At 41.7% G+C, this 19,817-nt stretch overlaps 2 protein-coding genes across 7 annotated transcripts in view; both read right to left on the reverse strand.

Moving 5' to 3' along the window:
* Window positions 1-11,928, reverse strand: part of KAT14 (lysine acetyltransferase 14) — a 34,115-nt gene extending 22,187 nt beyond the window's left edge. Inside the window, exons 1-4 of one of the 4 annotated variants that reach the window (XM_088026695.1) lie at window positions 9,710-9,789; window positions 7,978-8,161; window positions 7,771-7,827; window positions 5,522-5,643 (exon numbers count right to left, since the gene is read on the reverse strand). In XM_088026695.1, the coding sequence (XP_087882821.1) occupies window positions 5,522-5,643; window positions 7,771-7,785 (137 nt within the window). In that variant the 5' untranslated portion in view covers window positions 7,786-7,827; window positions 7,978-8,161; window positions 9,710-9,789. Of the gene's footprint in view, window positions 1-5,521; window positions 5,644-7,770; window positions 7,940-7,977; window positions 8,162-9,709; window positions 9,829-11,669 lie in introns of those variants that run through there. The other 3 variants (XM_028112953.2, XM_028112955.1, XM_088026696.1) reach the window with 3 other exon arrangements.
* A 300-nt stretch (window positions 11,929-12,228) lies between these two features.
* Window positions 12,229-15,647, reverse strand: PET117 (PET117 cytochrome c oxidase chaperone). Of its 3 annotated transcripts, XR_015768982.1 has the most exons (3): window positions 14,882-15,425; window positions 13,711-13,853; window positions 12,292-12,379 (listed from the first exon to the last, which is right to left on the reverse strand). XR_015768982.1 is itself a non-coding variant. In XM_028112956.2 (2 exons), exons 1-2 carry the CDS (start codon window positions 15,535-15,537, stop codon window positions 12,230-12,232), a joined length of 246 nt encoding a protein of 81 aa, XP_027968757.1. In that variant the 5' UTR covers window positions 15,538-15,647; the 3' UTR covers window position 12,229. The 3 variants fall into 3 exon arrangements, 1 of the variants encoding a protein (XP_027968757.1); XM_028112956.2 differs by lacking the exons at window positions 13,711-13,853; window positions 14,882-15,425 and adding an exon at window positions 15,442-15,647 and having other exon boundaries at window positions 12,229-12,379; XR_015768981.1 differs by lacking the exon at window positions 13,711-13,853.
* Window positions 15,648-19,817: the final 4,170 nt, after the last annotated feature.

Here is a 19,817-nt window from a genome sequence, read left to right on the forward strand (position 1 = left end):
GCTCATAAGGTTGCTATGGGGATTAAATGAAATAATTCAAACAAAGCTCATAATAAAACACTTATCACAATCATCATCATGTTATGGAGTTTCACAGGCTAATTGAAGTGAACTTGAGTTGCTTTTATATGTGAATTAAACAGGAAACCAAGCAAGAGAATCACTAGCCCTGGTAAACAGTTCATTTTACCCCAGGAGTCGGATGCACTTCTCAGTCTGCTCCTATTTGCCTGTACATAGTAGAGTGGAATAAAACTATACAGTATGTTCCACAAATAGAGTTGAACTCTGGGGGAATAACCAGCTTTGGAAAAAAAAAAAAGAAGTATATAACAAAAACTTTAAATGATACGTAAAACATCAACTATTCAGATTCCTGTTGAAAATGCTTTTAAAGGCAACTGTTGTATTTCCACCTTGAAAACATAATTACCAGAAATCCTGAAACACAGTCTCTCATAAGAAGACCAGCCTTAACAGTTGGAAAATATTGCTAGGGAGGCAAAAAGAAAAAAGCATTCTTATGGACAAAGATGTGCTAGAAAACAAAAACCACAAATATAAACTTTAATAGGCATGAGCACTCTCTGAGAGAGGACAATGACACCTTAGCTTCTGCCCCAGTGTTTTGGTCCCAGAGCACCTCTCCCACATTCACACCTTTTCCTAACCTTTCCAAACCCCACTCTTGCCCAAAGGATTTGGTGGGGTGGGGAGACACGTTCCACTTGCTTTCTCACACAGCAGGTATGTTGGTCCAGCTGCTGGTGCCCCTTCCCCAGGTCCCTCAGGCTCTGCTCACAGTATAACTCCCACTCTCCTACTCTCAGATTCGCTTACTCTTTCTTCAGCCTGCTCAAACCTGCTTCTGAATCCCTGCAGGGAATTTTTCATTTCAGCTACTGTACTTTTCAGCTCCAAAACTTTTCTGGTTTCTTTTTAGGTTTTTCATCTCTCTGCTGATATTTCTGTTTTGTTTAGACTTCATTTTCTTGACTTTCTCCACATCACTTCTTTGGGCATCTTTAACACAGTTGCTTAAAAGTCTTTGTCTGGGGGTGCCTGGGTGGCTCAGTCAGTTAAACATCTGCCTTCCACTGGAGTCATGATTCCGGGGTCCTGGGATCGAGCCCCGTGTCAGGCTCGGGGCTGATCCCTGAGCAGCGGGAAGCCTGCTTCTCCCTCTCCCCCTGCCTGCTGCTCCCCCTGCTTGTGCTCTCTCTCTCTCTCTCTCTCTCTCTCTCGTCAAATTTATCAGTAAAATCTTAAACATAAATACATTTAAAAAATATAAACAAACAAACAAACAAATAAATGTCTTTGGTAGATCTACTGGTAGGTCGTTTTCAGGGACAGTTTCTGTTGGTTTATTGTGCTTTCCTTTGAATGGGCCATACTCTCCTGTTTCTTTGTATTCCTTGTAATTTTTTGTTGAAAACTAGGTATTTGAATTTAAAAATGTAGTAACTCTGGAAATCAGATTATTTTCCTTCCCTGAGGTTTAAGGGTTTTTGTTTTTCTGATTGTTGTAGGGTGTCTCTGTATCAAAGATCAGCCTGAGGTATAAATTTAAGTTCTTCTCTGGCCATTCCCCTGGGCATACACGGTGACTTTCTAATTTTCTCTGTGTATGTGGTTACTTTTGATTGTCTCAGTTTTCAAGGTCTGGCTCCAAAAAGGGGACAAAGAGAAAAATGAAGGCGGGGAGGAAAGTGCCGGCCTTTTAAGTCCCCTTAAAGTCACTGCAGCCAGAGGGAAAAAGGTTTACAACAATTCAGGGCAGGTGTAACCCACCTCTTCATATTCATTTCTGTGATCAGAAGCAGCAATCAGTGATCAGAGCAGATTCCTGATATTTGGAGGACAGGGTCCAAAATTTTTGTCTACCCTGACTCCCATAAGCTGTGTATGAGCTGCTTTGGGAACAAGTGCATTGCTGGCTGCCACAGGGCTGAAAGGTGTGGAATGGGGAAATGTCACTGTGCTAAGAGCTGAAATCCACCAAAATCAATGCAATTTACCTTCCAAGCCTCCCCCTGGAAGTTGCAAGCCTTCAATATAGACCCAGTGATCCAAAATAGTTACATCAGACAGATTCTGCCATTTCAACTGTTTTCTAGGTAGGGAAAGACTTCTGGTGCTTCCTACTCTGCCCTCCCCCTAGAATCCTTGTCATATAATAAATACTATGAATGTGTTTTATCATATTTCATCAAATGTAAGATTCACTGACTTTAAGATATACTATTTTATGTACAACAAAAAAAGAAAACTAGCCATCAGTTATGACACACTATCCCTTATAAGATTATATCCAGCTTGTATCCAGTTATCAGAGATGTGAAAATTTAAAAATGTGTGCGTCGTAAAAATCAATGAAATATGGTAACAGAGAAAAGTATTCAAAGTATTCTTCACTGGGGCGCCTGGGTGGCTCAGTCGTTGGGCGTCTGCCTTCAGCTCGGGTGTGATCCCAGGGTCCTGGGATCGAGCCCCACATCAGGCTGGCTCCCTGCTCCGCAGGAAGCCTGCTTCTCCCTCTCCCACTCCCCCTGCTTGTGTTCCCTCTTTGGCTGTCCCTCTGTCTAAATAAATAAATAAAATCTTTAAAAAACAAACAAAAAAAAGTATTCTTCACTAATCAAAGATACACCTCCTATATACTGAAATTAATAGAACACTCTATGTTAAACTACACTGGAATTAAAAAAAAAGTTACAGCTCCTAGAAAAATTCAAGGCCAGGATTATAAAAGCAGATTAAATGATCACACATACAAAGGCAATTAAGCTGCAGCAATTAATTAAGGCTTTTGTATACGTTTAAACTTGTTTTCACAATAGGTACATAAAGTCACTTGAATAAACCTTTACGTATTTCAACTTTAGTAAAACATTAAAGGCATAAAAGCAAAGCCTGTAAACATCTGAAAGAAAATGTATTCAAATCTTATACTTCATTCCACAGTATACTATACTCTTAGATTCTACGGCAAATGAGAAATGCTTATCATTAAGAATTTAAAGAATGTTCTATGGATAGAACAGAATTAAAATCTTCAGTAGCTATGAAAAAACTCTAAATGTGCATGTCCTCTGCAGGCCGCTTCCCTGAGGCATAGTGATTCTGTGTATGTTCAGACACAGAGATATGTCAGTATGTGGTGACTGCCTCTGGAGAAGGGTTTCAGGTAGGTGGCTTTTCCAATCACAGATACTGACAGCAGAGTTCCCAAAGCAAAGGACAGCACTGAGGCAGGAAACTGAGTGACAAGGAATCACAGAGTAATTTTTTTTAGAGAGAGAGAGAGAGCGCACATGTGAGCTCGCAGGTGCAAGCAGGCAGGGGAGGAGCAGAGAGAGAATCCACCCCCAGCACGGAGCAGGCAGGGCTCAATCTCACGACACTGAGATCATGACCTGAGCCAAAACCAAGAGTCAGAAGCTTAACCAACTGAACCATCCAGGCGCCCCACACAGAGTAATTTTAATGATCTTTCATTCCTTCTGGTGAGATCAAGGAGAAAGTTCATTGCTTTAAGTTCTCCCCAACACATGCTACTACGCTTTTTAATCAAGACAGAGGGCCCTGATTGCCTTTACAGGCCTTGGGATCCAGCTATAATTTAATAGCACTGTTTTATTTTTAGCACACCTATTTTTATAGTGTCATTCTATGTATGGCAAATGATACGGGTTTTCTATTTATCATGGTGGTTTGAAGTTTCTTTTTAAAATGAATGTACTTATTTAAAAAAAAGTGACTGGATTTAAATAAGTAAATGGTAATTCAAGTGATACACTAACACGGCCAAAACCCACTAGTTTAATGGTTAAACTACACAGAAACTGGAGAGTAATTAATGCCTTTCAGTAAAGTAGTAAAAAGAAAAAAAGCCTTGGCTGATTCCTCTCAGAACATGCTATACAAATGAACAAATGAAACAACTGAACAACTTATGTTAAAATATGGCAAAATCCTTAAAAACAGGCAATTTAAATCCAATTTCTTCCAGAAGACAATCTACTAAGCAGAATGGCACTGAGAGATCAGGAAAACATTCCAAGATCTAATTTTATCAGTTTTTTTCCCTTTCTTGCACCTTATAAATGGGGTATATTAAGTTCCATAAATAGTGCTAAATCATTAAACTAAGACAACAGATTTCCTTTCTTTAAGAAAAGAACCAGTTATACTGTCAATTCTTTTCTTAGTAGCACTAAATAACTCAAGAACAAAAATAACTCCTTTTGTACAACTGTACTGAATCTCTTCTATTTTCTCCCCGCAGCCGAGCCTTCAGAAAGCCGCCGTTCCTGTCGGCGGCCCGCCCTGAGCTCCGAGCGATGCTGGCGGAGCTGACTTCTCAGCGCCCCAGGAAACAGAGGCTGCAGTGCCTTCAGAGTGAGGGCAGGTACAAACTCCCTGTTTTGATTGTGATCAGAGCCTGTGGCACGTCTACACTGACCCAATTAGGCAAGATTTATGAACTTCACACGGGACTTCAGACGGCAACTAACAATCAGCATCTCACACAATTTGCCAATGCAGTTGCAAACTCACTAATCCCTAACAGCAATAAAAATCTTGTTGATCTGCAGAGACCTTCAGTTAAAACATATGGTCTCAATATCTGTGCACTGGCATACGCAGGTCTGCCGAGCCAAAGCAGAGCACCAAGGAGGCATGCTCAGCAGTAAAGTCAATGCACTATCATGGAGAAGAATGAATGAACAAGCTGTATGTGTATTAACGCGCCTAAGACTTTGCTAAGCGCTATAATACCAAAACGTATCAACAGGTTCTACCTGCTAGTTAATAAAAACAAATACTGAACCGGTAAGAGTCTTTTAATGAGGAGCAATTTAAATACGTACAGTCCGTCACTGCCACTGTTTTTCTTCCTCTGACCATCTAAGATATTGATTTCAAAAGGACATAATGATCCTATATCCTCACGTGACAGAGTTACTCATCCAACTATTAAACAGCCTCATGCAATCCAATGCTCTATTTTTTAACTTTCTAAGAATCTCTTCAAATCTCTTCATGCTCAGTAGAAACTAAGACTTTCCTCTAAAGTAGGATGAGAAAAGTCTGGAAACCTATACTTGTTTTTAAAGATATTATTTATTTATTTAAGAGAGAGACACACACACACACAGAGCACAAGCAGAAGGGAGAGGCAGAGGGAGAAGCGGACTCCCCGCTGAGCAGGGAGCCCAATGCGGCACTTGATCCCAGGACCCTGGGATCATGACCTGGGCCGAAGGCAGACGCTTAGCCGACTGAGCCACCCAGGCGTCCCTGGAAACCTATACTTTTAATGGTATATACTTCCAATTTGGTTTCCGTAAATAAGTTTTTTAACTTAAAAAAGTAACATCTTCTGGAATTAAAATATTCTTTGTAATTGCCACAAGTACTAATTCCTAAGGGGCTTCGTTAGGCTGTCTCAAACCTCATGTACTTGTTCTTTACTTCTTCATGGAAGTATAAGTTTTTCAAAAAATCACATTACCTATTCCCTAGTAAGAAGGTCCAATGTTTCTCAATAAAGGCACAGATATCTTCTTTCCACCGGAAATAACCTTGCCGGCCACTTCCTTCCAGAGACAAGTTGTACATTGCCAGCATGACAACCTGGAACACAAACACAACAAGCGCTGGGAGAAAAGCATGACTAGGGATGTTAACCTGGGGGAAATGTTCGTTGTTTTATAATCTGAGCAGGAATGGTGGGGAACAGAGGGGTAAAAGAAAGGATAACACCTTGGAACAGTCTCAGTAGAGAATTTTATTTCCTGTTTTGCTTTCATTAGATGAACAGCACTAATCCACCTAAGTATGTACAGTTGTTCCTTACATGCCGCATATGCAGGGCTGAGATGTGGCTGAACTGATTATGATAAACAACTGCCATCCTAAGCAACTAAGCAATCTACCTGTTGTACACCCCCACCCCCAACCCCATCCCTGCATCTCTCCATCTTACACAACGCGGCACTAGATAAGGTGATAAACTCTGGCCGTGTGGCCTCCAGGTACCTGCTACAGCCCACATTTTCTGACTGATGGGGCTGATCTTTATTAAATATTTTGAAAGTCACCCCTGCCTATATATTTTTCTAAGCTCTGTACGGAGCAGAAACAAAAGACTCTCAGAATTTCAAAGCTGAAAATAATGTAGTCACCATCTACTCAGTGTTTGGCCATTTTCATACGTGGAAACCTTTCTTTGGATGACATTAGCATTAGACAGGGGCCCAGAGCCGAGAGGCCTGGCTGCTCAGCCCACTCTCAGAGGCTCCAAGACATCCCCGGAGTTCCACGTGAAAACTCCTCATCTGGTCCAACTTCCTTGTTTACAGGTAATGAATTCATGGCCCCGAATTGGGAAGTGTTTTCCAGAAATATAAGTAACACATGTTCACTGTAGAAGATTTCAATAATAGAAGAGCAAGGGAGGAGGTAAAAATCACTCTAAATCTACCATCAAGAAACAATCACTTCTGACACATTCAATGACTATTCTTTCAGGCATTTCTTCTTCCATCTATAAGCAATTCTGAATTATGTAACTTCATGTAAATGGACAAAATGATACCAGCTATTCAAAACTATGTTTTCAACCTAATAGAAACAGTGATTGATTTGGGGCCACTGAAATTGAAAAGGGGACAGAGAATCCCTGAAAAGAATCTAACTTGATTCTTCTTTCCAGAAAGCGCATCCTGAAAATGTAAGGGGGCTAGTAAACTACATCTCAGGCTCCCCAGCACCTGTGCTCACAGCTTGAGACCCCCGACGGTCCATGGGAAAACCTCTGACTCCAAGGGCCTGGTAATGCTGACACTTCTAATAATGCTGACACCTCTAATGCTTCCATTACCCGAGCTCTCCCCACCTTAGACTTGTGAAATCTACAGATAGCCCACCATCAACAGAGTTTTCAAGTTCTTCCACGCATTTTTGCAGCAGGTACACATCAGCCAACAAACATCTTCCTTAAAACAGTTAAACTGTCCACGGGGACTTACTATTTAATGGATATGGAATTTCAGCTTGGGAAGATAAAAATGTTCTGGAGAAGGATAGCGGCAATGGTTGCAAAACACTGTGAGTGTACTTAAGGCCGCTGAATTATATGCTTAAAAATGGATGAAATGGTAAACTTTCATGTTATATATATTTTACCACAATTTAAAAAAGTTATTGTTCAAGAAATACTTTAAGGAGAAACTGAAATGAACTGCTTCTGCCTACTCCCAGACCCCTAGAGTACCTCGGACACATGTATTCACTGTTAATCTCAGTGGTAGAGACATTGTCTGCTACTTTATTTCTGGTGTGTGTGTGTGTGTATATATATATATATATTTTTTTTTTTGGTATGTGTGAAATATTTCATGACTTTAAAAAGTAAAAATTCATATATTTACTTGAAAATAACTTTTTCTATAATCACTTAATATTTATTGCACAAACTACAAACTCAATATATGAAGGATGTGGTTTTCCTCCTCCCCTGGAATCTGTAATCGGAAGAAAAGGAATCCCAGCAGGGTTTTCTGCTCTCCCACTAGCAGCTCAAACCCATCAGTAACAGTGTGTTCCCAGGGAGGAGCTCAGGGCTGGCTGAGCCACAGTAGGCACTTTACAAACACCTGCTGGAAAACACCTAGAAAAATAATGAGTACAGATCATGGTATATTCTTTACCTGCCATGGAAGAGTAAGTGTCCAGGATGAGAATATAACAAGTACCTACCCTTGCCAAACACATGATAGAGTTTCTCCTGCATTTCCAACTGTGGTTCACAAATCACTAAGGAGGAGAGGACACAAGAAAGGGCATGGAAGAAAGGTCAGGAGACCAGACTGCTTTACTAATGGTATTTTGTGATCAAACAAGCATTTCTACTTATTACTTGGAAAAATCAACAAAGTTTAAGATTTAAAAGGATAGAAAACCTACCTATTTGGTGACATCAATAGAATCTATCCAAAACCATCTGATTCTCTTTCAGCTCTTTCTTGAGAGTCTCGGTTTTTTAGGTGCAACTAGAAATACTGGTCAGTAGTTTACCAAGACCAGATCTACCAAGTGTCTGATCTGCCACTTCATCATACCAGGGTATTATCTCCCATCAATCTGTCTTCTGGCAGTGAAAACATAATTTTCAAGTGATGTTAGTCTAATTAAAAGTGCAAACTGAACCAATATTATATCTTCTAAGCAATATAACCAAAAGCTAGTTGTTCTTTTCAAAAGAACCTCCACAGAAAACTTGTATTCTTGCAAATAAACTATACATACTTGCTATTTCTTCCACTTTACAGCTTTTTCAGAAGCTACTTGCAGATCAAACACAAATCTGCCGTGGGTATATGCATCAGAATAATCTATTTTTTTTTAAAGATTTTATTTATTTATTTGACAGTGAGAGAGGGAACACAAGTAGGGGGAGAGGGAGTGGGGGGAGAAGCAGACTTCCTGCCGAGCAGGGAGCCCGATGTGGGGCTCGATCCCAGGACCGTGGAATCATGACCTGAGCCGAAGGCAGACGCTTAACGACTGAGCCACCCAGGCGCCCCAGCATCAGAATAATCTATTAATATTAATCTGACCTTGCCTAGATGCAATATCCCATGTACATGTTGAGAAAAACATCACAATTACATTTATGAGGCTATGTCCTCAGTACAAACTTCCCTTCATTTTCTACTTGCATATTTTCGGCTAGTCAAAAAAGGCTCCCTAAATTCACCGACAGATTTCATTAGTACATCTCCTAGGGAAGCACTGATAATTAAAATAACAGTCTAAGCTGCTAAAGCAACTGCAGTTTATAAGGAATACCTTCAGTGGCTAAGATCATTTCGTCTAAACTCCTTCTCATTAGCCTGCTTATTTCCTAGCAAAAAAAGTGCTATGGGTAATTAACTTATTTGTTTGTCTGCTTATTGTCGAAAATAAATGCCTAGAATGCCAGCTCCCCAGCTGTCTCACTCAGCACAGCAGTCTCCAGGCCTACGACAGCACCGGGTTTGTCCGAGGCACTCAGTATGTATACTCCAGTCGTTTTTAGAACTTACTGTTATCGTTGGTACCCTGTTATAGACATATTAATATAAGAACAAAACCAAAAAAATTTAATGCAAGCTGGAGATCAGTAAAAAGCTATTCTTCAGGCTATAATTGGCTTGGACTAGGGTGCTGGTATGAGAGATGGTTAAAAGGTGGCCATAGGTATTCATTGAAAAAAATTTTTCAAGCATGTCTGTGTTCAAATACAGAAAAGCTGGATTTCTGTTGGTTTCTGCCACATTATACCTTTCAACGATTTCTAATGTGGCCATCTTTACATTTTTAAAAATGGTTTTATTGTTCTAAACATGGGTGCCAGAAAAAATGTGAACCTCACTTTAATTCCATTAAAATCAGAGTTTGGTATTATAATAAACGAAATTCTGTGTGTATCTGAGGTTTTCAAGAGTCTCAAACCTAATTTACTAAGTTAGCGTTGAATATTTTTACAAAGAACTCCTTTCTCCATATAGTTGGAATATTATTTTGTGAAATAGAAAGTCACTCTCAAAACCGCTCAAAAGCCTAGAAGTAAGCTCCTCATTCTCTGAATATTCATTCCAATAAATTCTTTGGAGGATCGACCTCATGAATTCGAGGGGGAGAGCTTTTTACTCACTTGCTGCCACGTGAGCTTCAGCCTTTCATACTGCTCCTTTCCATCTTCCGAGCAATCAGAACAAGTGAACCTAAAAAAATTATCACCCTTAAGGTAACTGAGCTGTTCCCTCAGCTGACCTAGGAGAAAAGCAAAAAGGCACATCATAGGTTTATCTACAGCAGCGTTTATCGTTTATCAACCAGATTTTCCATGCTTCCCACGTTTTTCCTTTTTTAGCCAACCCATGACATTAGGATGGGAATGGGGAAAGTAGAAGAAAAGATTTTTATTTTTCTAACAGCATATACCTGTTGAGATCTGTGATTCCCTAACTTTTAGGAGAAAGATACTGGAAAAGCAAGTTTTTATTGCTGTCATTGGATTTCCAACTGTCGACATTCCTGACTCCTATGGGTCTCTTGACACATTCTTTCAAGAAATATCTGAGTTCCTGCTGCAGGCCAGGTACTGTTATAGGAACTGGAATACACAGTACCCAAGGCAGGTCTGCTCTCGGCATTTTACAAATTTTGAGGGCCACAGATGAGGAACTAGGTCATCACAACAGCACAGTGGCTCTCCATCCTCCTGGAATGAATCAATCTCTGAAAGTGGGGTCTGGGTCTCTGCCTTGAATCACCAGAATCAGGTGATGCTGATGCTCTGAGAGACAAGACAACCACTAGAATAGAATGCAGTGTGTGCCATAGGGCAATGTGAGGGCACAGAGAAAGGAAGCCCAACCCATATTAGGAAGATGGGAGGGCTAGAAAAAGTGGGGGTCTTCAGGTGGCCTGAAGGATGACTAGAATTGGTCAGGTGAAGAGGGGTGCCTGTGTTTGGCAGGGAGGCCAGGGGGGCTAGAGAGACACGTATTCCAGAGAGGAAATGAAAATGTGAGAAGACCTTGGGGTAAGAAAGAAATGTTTGTGAAGGAAAAGCTCACCCTAACTGCAAAGTTCTGGTTGTGTGGCAACAGGACACTGAAGAGAGAAGCTGAAGTTAGCAGGGACCCTATCGTGAAAGACAGTTTAAAATACATCCTGAGAGGACAAGGGGAATGCCACTGAGATTTTTAGGCAGGTGTGTGAATCAATAAGCAGAAACTGCTCAGAAGCAAACACTAGCTAAGGCATAGAAAGTTCTGGATTGTTTCCTATGAAAATGTTAATTTATTAATAATAACTATTATTCTGAATAGTTAAATCCATCTTAAACACATTTCCACATACCAGAAAATGACCCATTTCACATGTATGTATGTGTATACACATACACACACACAGAAATTTCTCTGACCTAGTTACAAACTATTACACAAAGAATTCCTCCGGTACATATGTCTTTACTAGTCTCTGCCCAATGGGAAAATCCTGTTTTGGTTAAAACTCATGATGGCTGGCAGAGCATGCTCCTTGAGAGCCAGGAAGCTGGCAGATGCAAAGGTTAAGTTGAAAGAGTGAGGTATCAGGAGCATGTGTGTGTGTATCTCTTGCCAGCAGATCTAGGAGGCCAGCAAGCAGAAAACAAGAATGGTCCCAGAAAAAGAGCACAAAATACTTTTAACCTGCTAATTCTGACTTACTTCAGCATACTACAGCAGTTTTCCATGGGAGTTAAGTATTACCAGAGTGACTTGAACTTTAATTCTATACTGGGCCTATTATTTGGCCCCAAATCCGTAACATGATCTTGTTAGAACAATGTGGCTAATTCTTTAAATAACGCAGAATTTCCAATTTTCTTTTATTGGGTTGCCATCAAGAACGTTAATTTAACAACGTGAGAGGTTGACAGTAATTTTTATTAATACAAATGTGTGTTTTATATAAATCTGTCATTAACCAACTAAACTAATAATAAATATAATAATTATCTTTTTATTTAGGTCCATTTTACATTCATGTTTGGTTCACAGGTTAGAAAAACAACCTTCACGCAGGAATTGACAAATCAAAGGAATTGAGAGGCTCCTTACTGGCCGGGATCCATTTTTGGCACTTGTCACAGAAGTAGGACAGCTGCTCCTCCATCCACGACACATCTCCTTCATCACTGTTGAGGGAATCCCCACTCTGATCATGAGATAAGTCCACTGATGCCTGGTCCTCCGATTCCACGATCAGGAGAGTCTCCCCCTCCACCTCCCCCTCCTCCAGCCCTTCTGAGGTAGATGTTCTCGTGGCTTCATCATCGTGCCGGCTTATCAAACTACTCAGGTGGATGTTACTATCCATCCCTTCCTCTCACAGCTCCAAAGTGCTTTTCACTAACTATCCTAAGCTCTAGACACCAAGCTTACGGGGGCTTCTACCAGGACCACACAAAATTCTTCAGAAGAGTGTCTGCCTGCTTCTTGACTCAGAAGGGACTTTTAAAGCAGTAATTTAGAATATATGGTCCACTGTCCTTTTCTTTGGTCAAGCTGGAAAAGACAGTGACCAAAAAAATGTTGAAGACCTCGCTAAGCTATTCTCCATCCACACTCGCACACCCCCACTTGACACTGTCCCATCAATATTTGACATCCATTTCAAGTCATGTTTTTTGAGATCCTTTTGCCAATAACATCTTCTCTCTTTCTGCTTCAAGTTGCTCAGTCAAAATAATCTGTTCTCCCAAAAGACGAATGTTTTCTTTTTTCCGATTTTGTCTCTCAATGTCTCTGATCACTCCATCATGAAGCCTCTAAAAACGTAAGAAACAGATTTCAGTAACACCTTGAACAGGTGGTTCCCATCCTCGTGCCATTCAATCCAAGTAACAGTGCTACTAAAATACACTGAAAACTTTCAGACTCCAAATACCCAATTACTATTTCAAGTTTCTGCATAAATGTAAAATGTAATAAACCATCAGATTAATTTGGTAGTGTGCTCCACTAGTGTTATTACCAAAATGATTTCTTACCGTTATTTTAAGAAACTCCTGAACATTCAGTATGGAAACTTAATGGGAAATAACGTTAACTTAAAAAGAAAAAAACTGCTCCTGTGTTGAACTTTAAAAGCTTAACTGATATTCAATGCTTTAAAAGACTTGGTGAGATTTACTATAGTAACTCTATGAACCACTTTCATGTTAGCAATTATCCTCGCTGAATAAAAAACATCAAAGAAAGAAAAAAAAAAGGTTACTGAAATTTAAAGTCAGGACACAAGAAAGGAAAGAACTTGGTTTTTTCTAGTGTGTAAAGAGAAGTAAAAATTATACAGAATTACTAACCAGTTACATAACTGAGACTCTGCTACTACCAGAGGAAAAAATAAAGGCCCATCAGTGGTACTTTGACAAGCGCTAAAGATGGGCAGAAAATTCCAGAACATGGACCTAGCACTTAAGGTGAGACTTTTTAAAACAAAAATCCAGTCATTACTAATAATTACCATTTTACAGTTTTTAGGTCACAAAATACTCTAATTTTTTTTAAAAGCGGCCTTGTGAGGTAGAATTAATGGGGGTGGGGCCCAGGCTTGGAGTTGTTTTTTTGTTTTAAATTATCAGGTCTATTTTTAAAACTCACAAAGGACCTACTTGCTGGACCTCCTCGCTGGACCTCCTCCAAACCTACAGTGACATTCGCTCTTACCGAGGAGTTTGGGGATTTTAAGAGTTCTGGAAGAGACAATACAACCGAAAACCAACTTTTTGGAACACGGCTCCTCGACCACATCTCCAGAGACATTTGACTCCTCCCTCTCCAGGTGTTTGGTCCTGTGCTCCATAAACCATGACACACCCACCCACACTCCCACCCCACCTCCCAAAGCACACACCATTGGCTGGAATCATTCTTCCCACACCTGCCTCTGAGATCCCACCCTTCCTTTCTCAGACTTCAGCATATGGCTTAGGAGCTTGCTGTCTGGCCACCATTTGCTAACTTCCTCCAAGTTTCAATATATGCTGATTGCCTGTGACTTCCACTTAACTATCTTCCTAACCTCTAAGACCTCTTAACCATTACCCCTATAGCACTACTCTTTTTGCTGGGTTCCTGTAAGGATGAATGTCAGTACCTGGTATGTGGTAGACAGTCAAAAATGATAGAAAACCACAGTCATTATTTTATTTCTTGCTTCCTTGAAACTTCCAAGACACCCACAGTGTCAATCTTTGTTTTACTCCCTCCCAGGCGAGAAAGAAAGTCCGCGGTGAATGACTGGATGTAAAATAAACACAGGTTATTCTGGTCAATCTTCTCTTCACCTAACTTCCAAATATCTAGATCTTTCTGTTCTTCCACTCTCTAGCAGAGTGATATTCAACCCGGCCTGCATGTTAGAATTCCCTGGATAGCTTTTAAAACATACCTAAGCCGGATCCCCCATCTCCAAGAGATTCGGATTTAAGAAGTCTGGAGTAGGTTAGGTTGTAAAAAACTTCCCAGGAACACGAGATGTGTGGCTAGTTCAGAACCAAGTTCTTACCCATCCTACCCCATACTCTGAAAATCCCTGCCTTCACTGACCTCAGAGCGAAATCCTCTACACCATCTCAAATTTCTTTTGATCACCCTCGTTTCCTTTCACTTCTTAGAAGAGGAACTCTCCTGCCTGTGTTCCAAAAGCTACCCCCCTCAGAAGCCATACTTTATTCCCAAATCTCTAACCTTTCACACCTTGTCATGATTCATCCCAATAACCCCTCCCCAAAATTTTTACACCATCACACCTTTCTCTGATTTCCACAGACTGTGAACAAGGACAAAGACCTCATCTGCTTCATCTCTGTATACGAAGCACACTGCTCAGCCCAATGCAGGAAAAGACTGTTTACTAGTTCATCCAGTTCATTACTTCCACCCTTACCAAACTAAGCTCAACCCTAACACACGCGCTGACCTAGTTGCCTGTTCTCACACTCAAGTTCAGCGTTGCTGTGAATCAGTTACAGACTCAGGGACACCTGTCCTTCCTTATCTTTGTGTCTCAACGTGCCTAGTGTGGTGCCTGACACACAGAGATCGGTCATTAAACATGCGCCAACTAGAGTAAAGAAAATAGGAACTGAGAGACACAGAACGGACGGCCATGTCTACCCATCAGTAAGTCACGGTTATTTCCTGAAATACAAGTACCGAAAAAAAGAAAATATGGAGGCTGGTATCTCTAGTTCCTGGAATCTGGTTTCCATAGCAAACTGCTCCTTAAAAGACAAAAGAAAAAAAAAAAGCATCTATCAAATTACCTTGGCCAAACACGGAAAGTGGATGCGGGGAAGCCTCCTTAATCCTGGGATAAAATCTCACTAGCACTGAAACACATTAGGATTGAGCCTCAACCCTGGGCCTGGGGTTGGGGAGAGGCCGACAACTTGCTGAGTGCACCCCACGCAAACCCCTTCCCCGCTTCGACTTTGCAGCGGCCCAGGTGAGACGCTGAAAGGTCGTTGTCACTGCAGGTTGGCGGTGACTTGGGAAGGGGACCGCCGACCACGCCGCGGGCGGGCCTTAGCGGGAGCCAGGCGGCTGCGGCGCCGAGGGCCGGAGCTCCCAGGCGCCGGCCAGGATGGGGTCGCCCGGGGCCTCCCGGTGCACGCGGCCGCGGGGACTGCGGCGCCCAGGACCCGGCGGGCGGCTGCCAGGCCGCAGTCGCGAGAGCGCGGGGGAGCCGGACCGCGCCGCCGCGGAGCCTACGAAAGAAGGAAAGACGAGGAGCAGCGGAGAACCACGCGGAGAGAGACCAACAGGCCCAAGGTCGCCGTCGCCACCGCGCGAGCTCCGGAAGAGGCGGTCACGTGACACCGACCTGCCGGTCCTGCCGCTGCTTCAGATGCACGCCGGCCACGGTGGCCGCCGTCAGCACCACCGAGAGGCCCAGCACCGCCTTCGAGCTCCTCGACATCCCAGCGCCGGCCACTGCGGCCTCCTCCTACCCGCCCCGGGCCCGGGGCCGTAGCTGAGCGATTCTCTGCGGGTGCGGGTCAGGCTCGACCGCTCGAGCGCAGAGCCCCGGCCGCCGGGTGCGCCGCCCGCCGCGCCAGGCTCGAGCAATCGAGAGCCGAGCGGCGTCTCGCTCCGCGGAAAACGTGGCTGCGGGTGCGGTCCTGGGACCAGGGTGCTTCTGCCCCTCCTCCCGACCCCCCCCCCACACCTGTCCCCTCTGAGCGCGATGGTGATCCGGGTCCTTTGCTCCATACCAGCTTCCCCAAACGCAGCCTCATTGCCCCTTCGGAGGGGCAGGTGCCACCAGAAGATGGAGTTCTTGCTTGAAGATTCATATAATTAAATGTTGTAGACACTGTCACCTGTTTTCATCTTGATGCTGTGTGCTGCCTGGTCAGGCTGTGATTTTTCTTAAAACCGAAAGCCTCTGGCTAAAGAGCATGCTAACTCTGAGCAGCGACCCCTCGTTGCCTCCAGATAAGAAAAGCGCTGGTCAACTTGTTTCCCGTGTAATCTTTAAGAGATCACCTTTATACCTTTGGAACTTCAGTTCCCGCACCAATAAGACAGGATTCCCGATTCCCACATTACTAGGAAAATGAATAAATGAATGAATGAATGATAGAATGCGTCAGGCATTGTGCAAGACATCATTTTCACTTTTCCTTATGGTAGAAAGAAGTTTGGCTTTCCAGAAACTATAAAGTATCTAATAGAGCAGACAATGAAGAGAGTATTCCCATTAAGTCATTCTTTCCCACTGGAATTCACAGGGAGTAAGCTTCTTCCTCTGGAAACAACTGTGGACAATGTTGATTAGGGCCAGGTCTTGGTTAGGATCACCCAAGGGCTTCTCCATCAGTCATTTCTGTAGTGCCTTGCTATTCCAGTTTCTGTTATTTCAGCGTAAATGGCATGAGGTGATTATTGCTCTTAAGAAACGTAATAAAATAAAAAACATTAAATACTCTTTTCAAATCACATTTTGTCCACAGTATTTTTCTCAGCCAGAGGAGGATGTACCACTGAATTGGAAAACTGGATTCCTGCCTTAACAGACCGTGGAGTTAGAAGAACTTTAATTCAAGGTATATTTGTGTGCTTTTTTAATAGGAAAAAAACTATATTGGACTGCTTTTTACTTGTGGTGGACTCCAGGTATTTTTCTCTTGAGTCAGTGAGCCTTCAGCAGAGCTACATGGCCTTAGAACTTGTCAGAGTTAGATGGCCTTTCATTCTATTGTGACTAATTTTTCAATTTGTCTTCTTTAAATGTAGTTTTATTCTACTTTTAAAAATCCTTTATGTGTTAACAATGTCAAATGAAAAAGTGGATTATCTGTTTAAATATTTATGACCCTTGGCAGGGTATTTTGTGTGATTACTGTCACATAAATGACTGAAATGAGAGAATGACTACAGACCCCTATATCCAATAATCACAATAAAAAAGACAGGGAGACGGTTAACAAGTAGCATTTGTTATGGACTGTGCTTTTGTGTCCCCTCCTAAAACTCTTATGTTGAAATCCTAACCCCCTAGTTATAGGAGATGGGGCCTTTGGGAGGTAGTTAGGTTTCGATAAAGTCACGAGGGTAGAGCCCCCAGGAGGGATTAGTGTCCTTATAAGAAGAGCAAGAGACTAAAACTTGCTATCCACCACGTGAGGACATAGCAAGAAGCTATCTGCAAACCAGGAAGGGCCCTCACTGGAACCCAACCAGGCTGGCACCCTGATCTCAGAATTCCCAGCCTCCATAACTGACAAATCTCTGTTGTTTAAGCCATGCAGTCTTTGGTATTTTTGTTATAGCAGCCCAAGCTAAGCAGCAATGAACTGTTCCCCAAAGTTAAGTGTGGGTGTGGATTCCAGCTCCAGAGTCAGTATCACTTAATATAGAAGATTCAAGACCCACTTCTCTGTCAGAACCTTCCAGCAACTCTCCTCCAGGAGCCAGGTGCTGATTGGTCTTGAATTCCTCACTCTCTTTTTCTCAATGGTAAATCATCACGTATGCCAACTAAATGGAGAAGTCCTGCCTAACCATTGGAGAATCTCGCTCGGTAAGAGGTGCTCCTGAAATAATCCAAGAGGTAAGTACAGTCAGGGCTCCTACTACAAGGTAGAAGGCATAAAATTGAGATCCACCCACCCACAGGGAGGGTTAAAAAAAGTCACTTCATAATATTGGCACTTAGCACATTAATGTGCTACATGCATTTCAAAGCTGTTTATCTCTTTACCAGGATCTATTTCCTCCACCCCCAGCTCCCACTCTTCTACCCTCCGCTTCTGTGAGTTTGACTTTTTTAGGTTCCACATATAAGTGAGATCATACAGTATTTGTCTTTCTGTGTCTGGCTTACTTCACTTAGCATCATACCCTCCAGGTTCATCCATGTTGTTGCAAATGGATTTCCTTCTTTTTCATGGCAGAATAATATTCCTGTGTGTGTGTGTGTGTGTGTGTGTGTGTGTGTGTGTGTGATATTCTTTATCCATTCATCTGTCAGTGGACACTTACAGTGTTTCCGTATCTTGGCTATTAATGCTGCAACTAATATGGGAGTATAGATAGCTCCTCAAAATCCTGATTTTATTTCCTTTGGATGTATACCCAGAAGTGCAATTGCTGAATCACATGGTAGTTCTATTTTTAATTTCTTGAGGAATCTGCATACTGTTTTTCATAGTGGCTGTACCAGTTTACATTCCTACTACTTTACTCCACATCGTCACCAACTCTTCTTACTTCTTGTCTTTCTGATGACAGCCTCTCTAACAGGTGTGAAGTGATACCTCTTTGTGGTTATAATTTGTGTCTTCCTGATTTTCCTGACAATTAGTGATGTTGAGCACCTTTTCATCTATCTGTTGACCATTTCATTTATAAGACGAATGAGTTGTGGAGATCTAATGTACAGCATGGTGACTAGAGTGAATCATACTGTGTTGTATACTTGAAATTTGCTAATGGAGTAGATCTTAAGTGTCCTCACCACACACCAAAAAGGTAACAATTTGAAGAGATGGATGTGTTAATGAGTTTGATTGCAGTCATTATTTCACAATGTGTAGATGTATCAAATCATCACATTGTACACCATAAATATAAACAATTTTTATTTGTAAATTATTCCTCAATAAAGTTAAGAAGAAAAGAAATTGTGAGAAAAATTTTAAAGCACCAAGAAGAAAAAATAAATTATACATACACATATACACACATCAAAAGAAAAGACAAGAAGTACTGATATAGCCATTTGCAACAATGTGGATGGAACTAGAGGGTATTATGTTAAGCGAAATAAGTCAATCAGAGAAAGACAATTATCATATGATCTCACTGATATGAGGAATTTGAGAAACAAGACAGAGGATCACAGGGGAAAGGAGGGAAAAATGAAACAAGACAAAACCAGAGAGGGAGACAAACCATAAGAGACTCTTAATCCCAGGAAACAAACTGAGGGTTGCTGGAGTGGAGGGGGGTGGGAGGGATGGGGTGGCTGGGTGATGGACATTGGGGAGGGTATGTGCTATGGTGAGTGCTGTGAATTGTGCAAGACTGTTGAATCACAGATCTGTACCCCTGAAACAAATAATACATTATGTGTTAATAAAAAAAAAGTTCATTTAAGAATGCCAAAAAAAAAAGAATATGCTATATGATATATGCTACAACATGGATGAATCTTGAGACCTTGAAGACAGTATGCTAAGTAAAAGAAGCACAAAAGATCAGGTATTGTAGGATTCCATTTATTTAAAGTGTCCAGAATAGGCAAATCCCTGTTTGCCAACGGCTGGGGAATTTGGGAGATGGGGAGTAATGGCAAATGAGTTTCTTTTGGGGAGTAACGAAAATGTTCTGGAATTAGATCATGGGGATGGGTGCACAACTCTTGACTCTGCTAAAACCCATTGAATTGGGTACTTTAAAGGGTAAATTTTATGATATATTAATAATTTCACTGAAGCTGTTAAAAGAAGGTGAAAAAAGGCTGTTTATATGTATCAACTCATTTCATCTTCACAATGAACCTACAAAATGGGTGCTGTTCATGTCCCCATTTTACAGGTGAGGAAACTGAGGCACAGAGCAGTATAAAACTTGCCCAGAGCCCACAGCCAGAAAGTTACAGAGCAAGCTAATTGGTTTTTAATTTTGTTTTCAAAGACATAAAAGATTAAATTTGCCTGGTTTAAAGTTTAAAACAGAGAACATATATCTTCT

The sequence above is a fragment of the Eumetopias jubatus genome, unplaced genomic scaffold (assembly GCF_037043125.1).
Source record: "Eumetopias jubatus isolate StellerSeaLion01/CBP00866 unplaced genomic scaffold, mEumJub1_p1.0 scaffold_9, whole genome shotgun sequence".
Classification (NCBI taxonomy): domain Eukaryota; kingdom Metazoa; phylum Chordata; class Mammalia; order Carnivora; family Otariidae; genus Eumetopias; species Eumetopias jubatus.

Coding starts and splice junctions, on each gene's coding strand:
- PET117 (XM_028112956.2), bottom strand. CDS start 15,537: ATGTCGAGGAGCTCGAAGGCGGTGCTGGGCCTCTCGGTGGTGCTGACG. Junction 12,380..15,441: donor AGCAGCGGCAGGACCGGCAG/GTCGGTGTCACG, acceptor TTACGTTTTTAG/AGGCTTCATGATGGAGTGAT.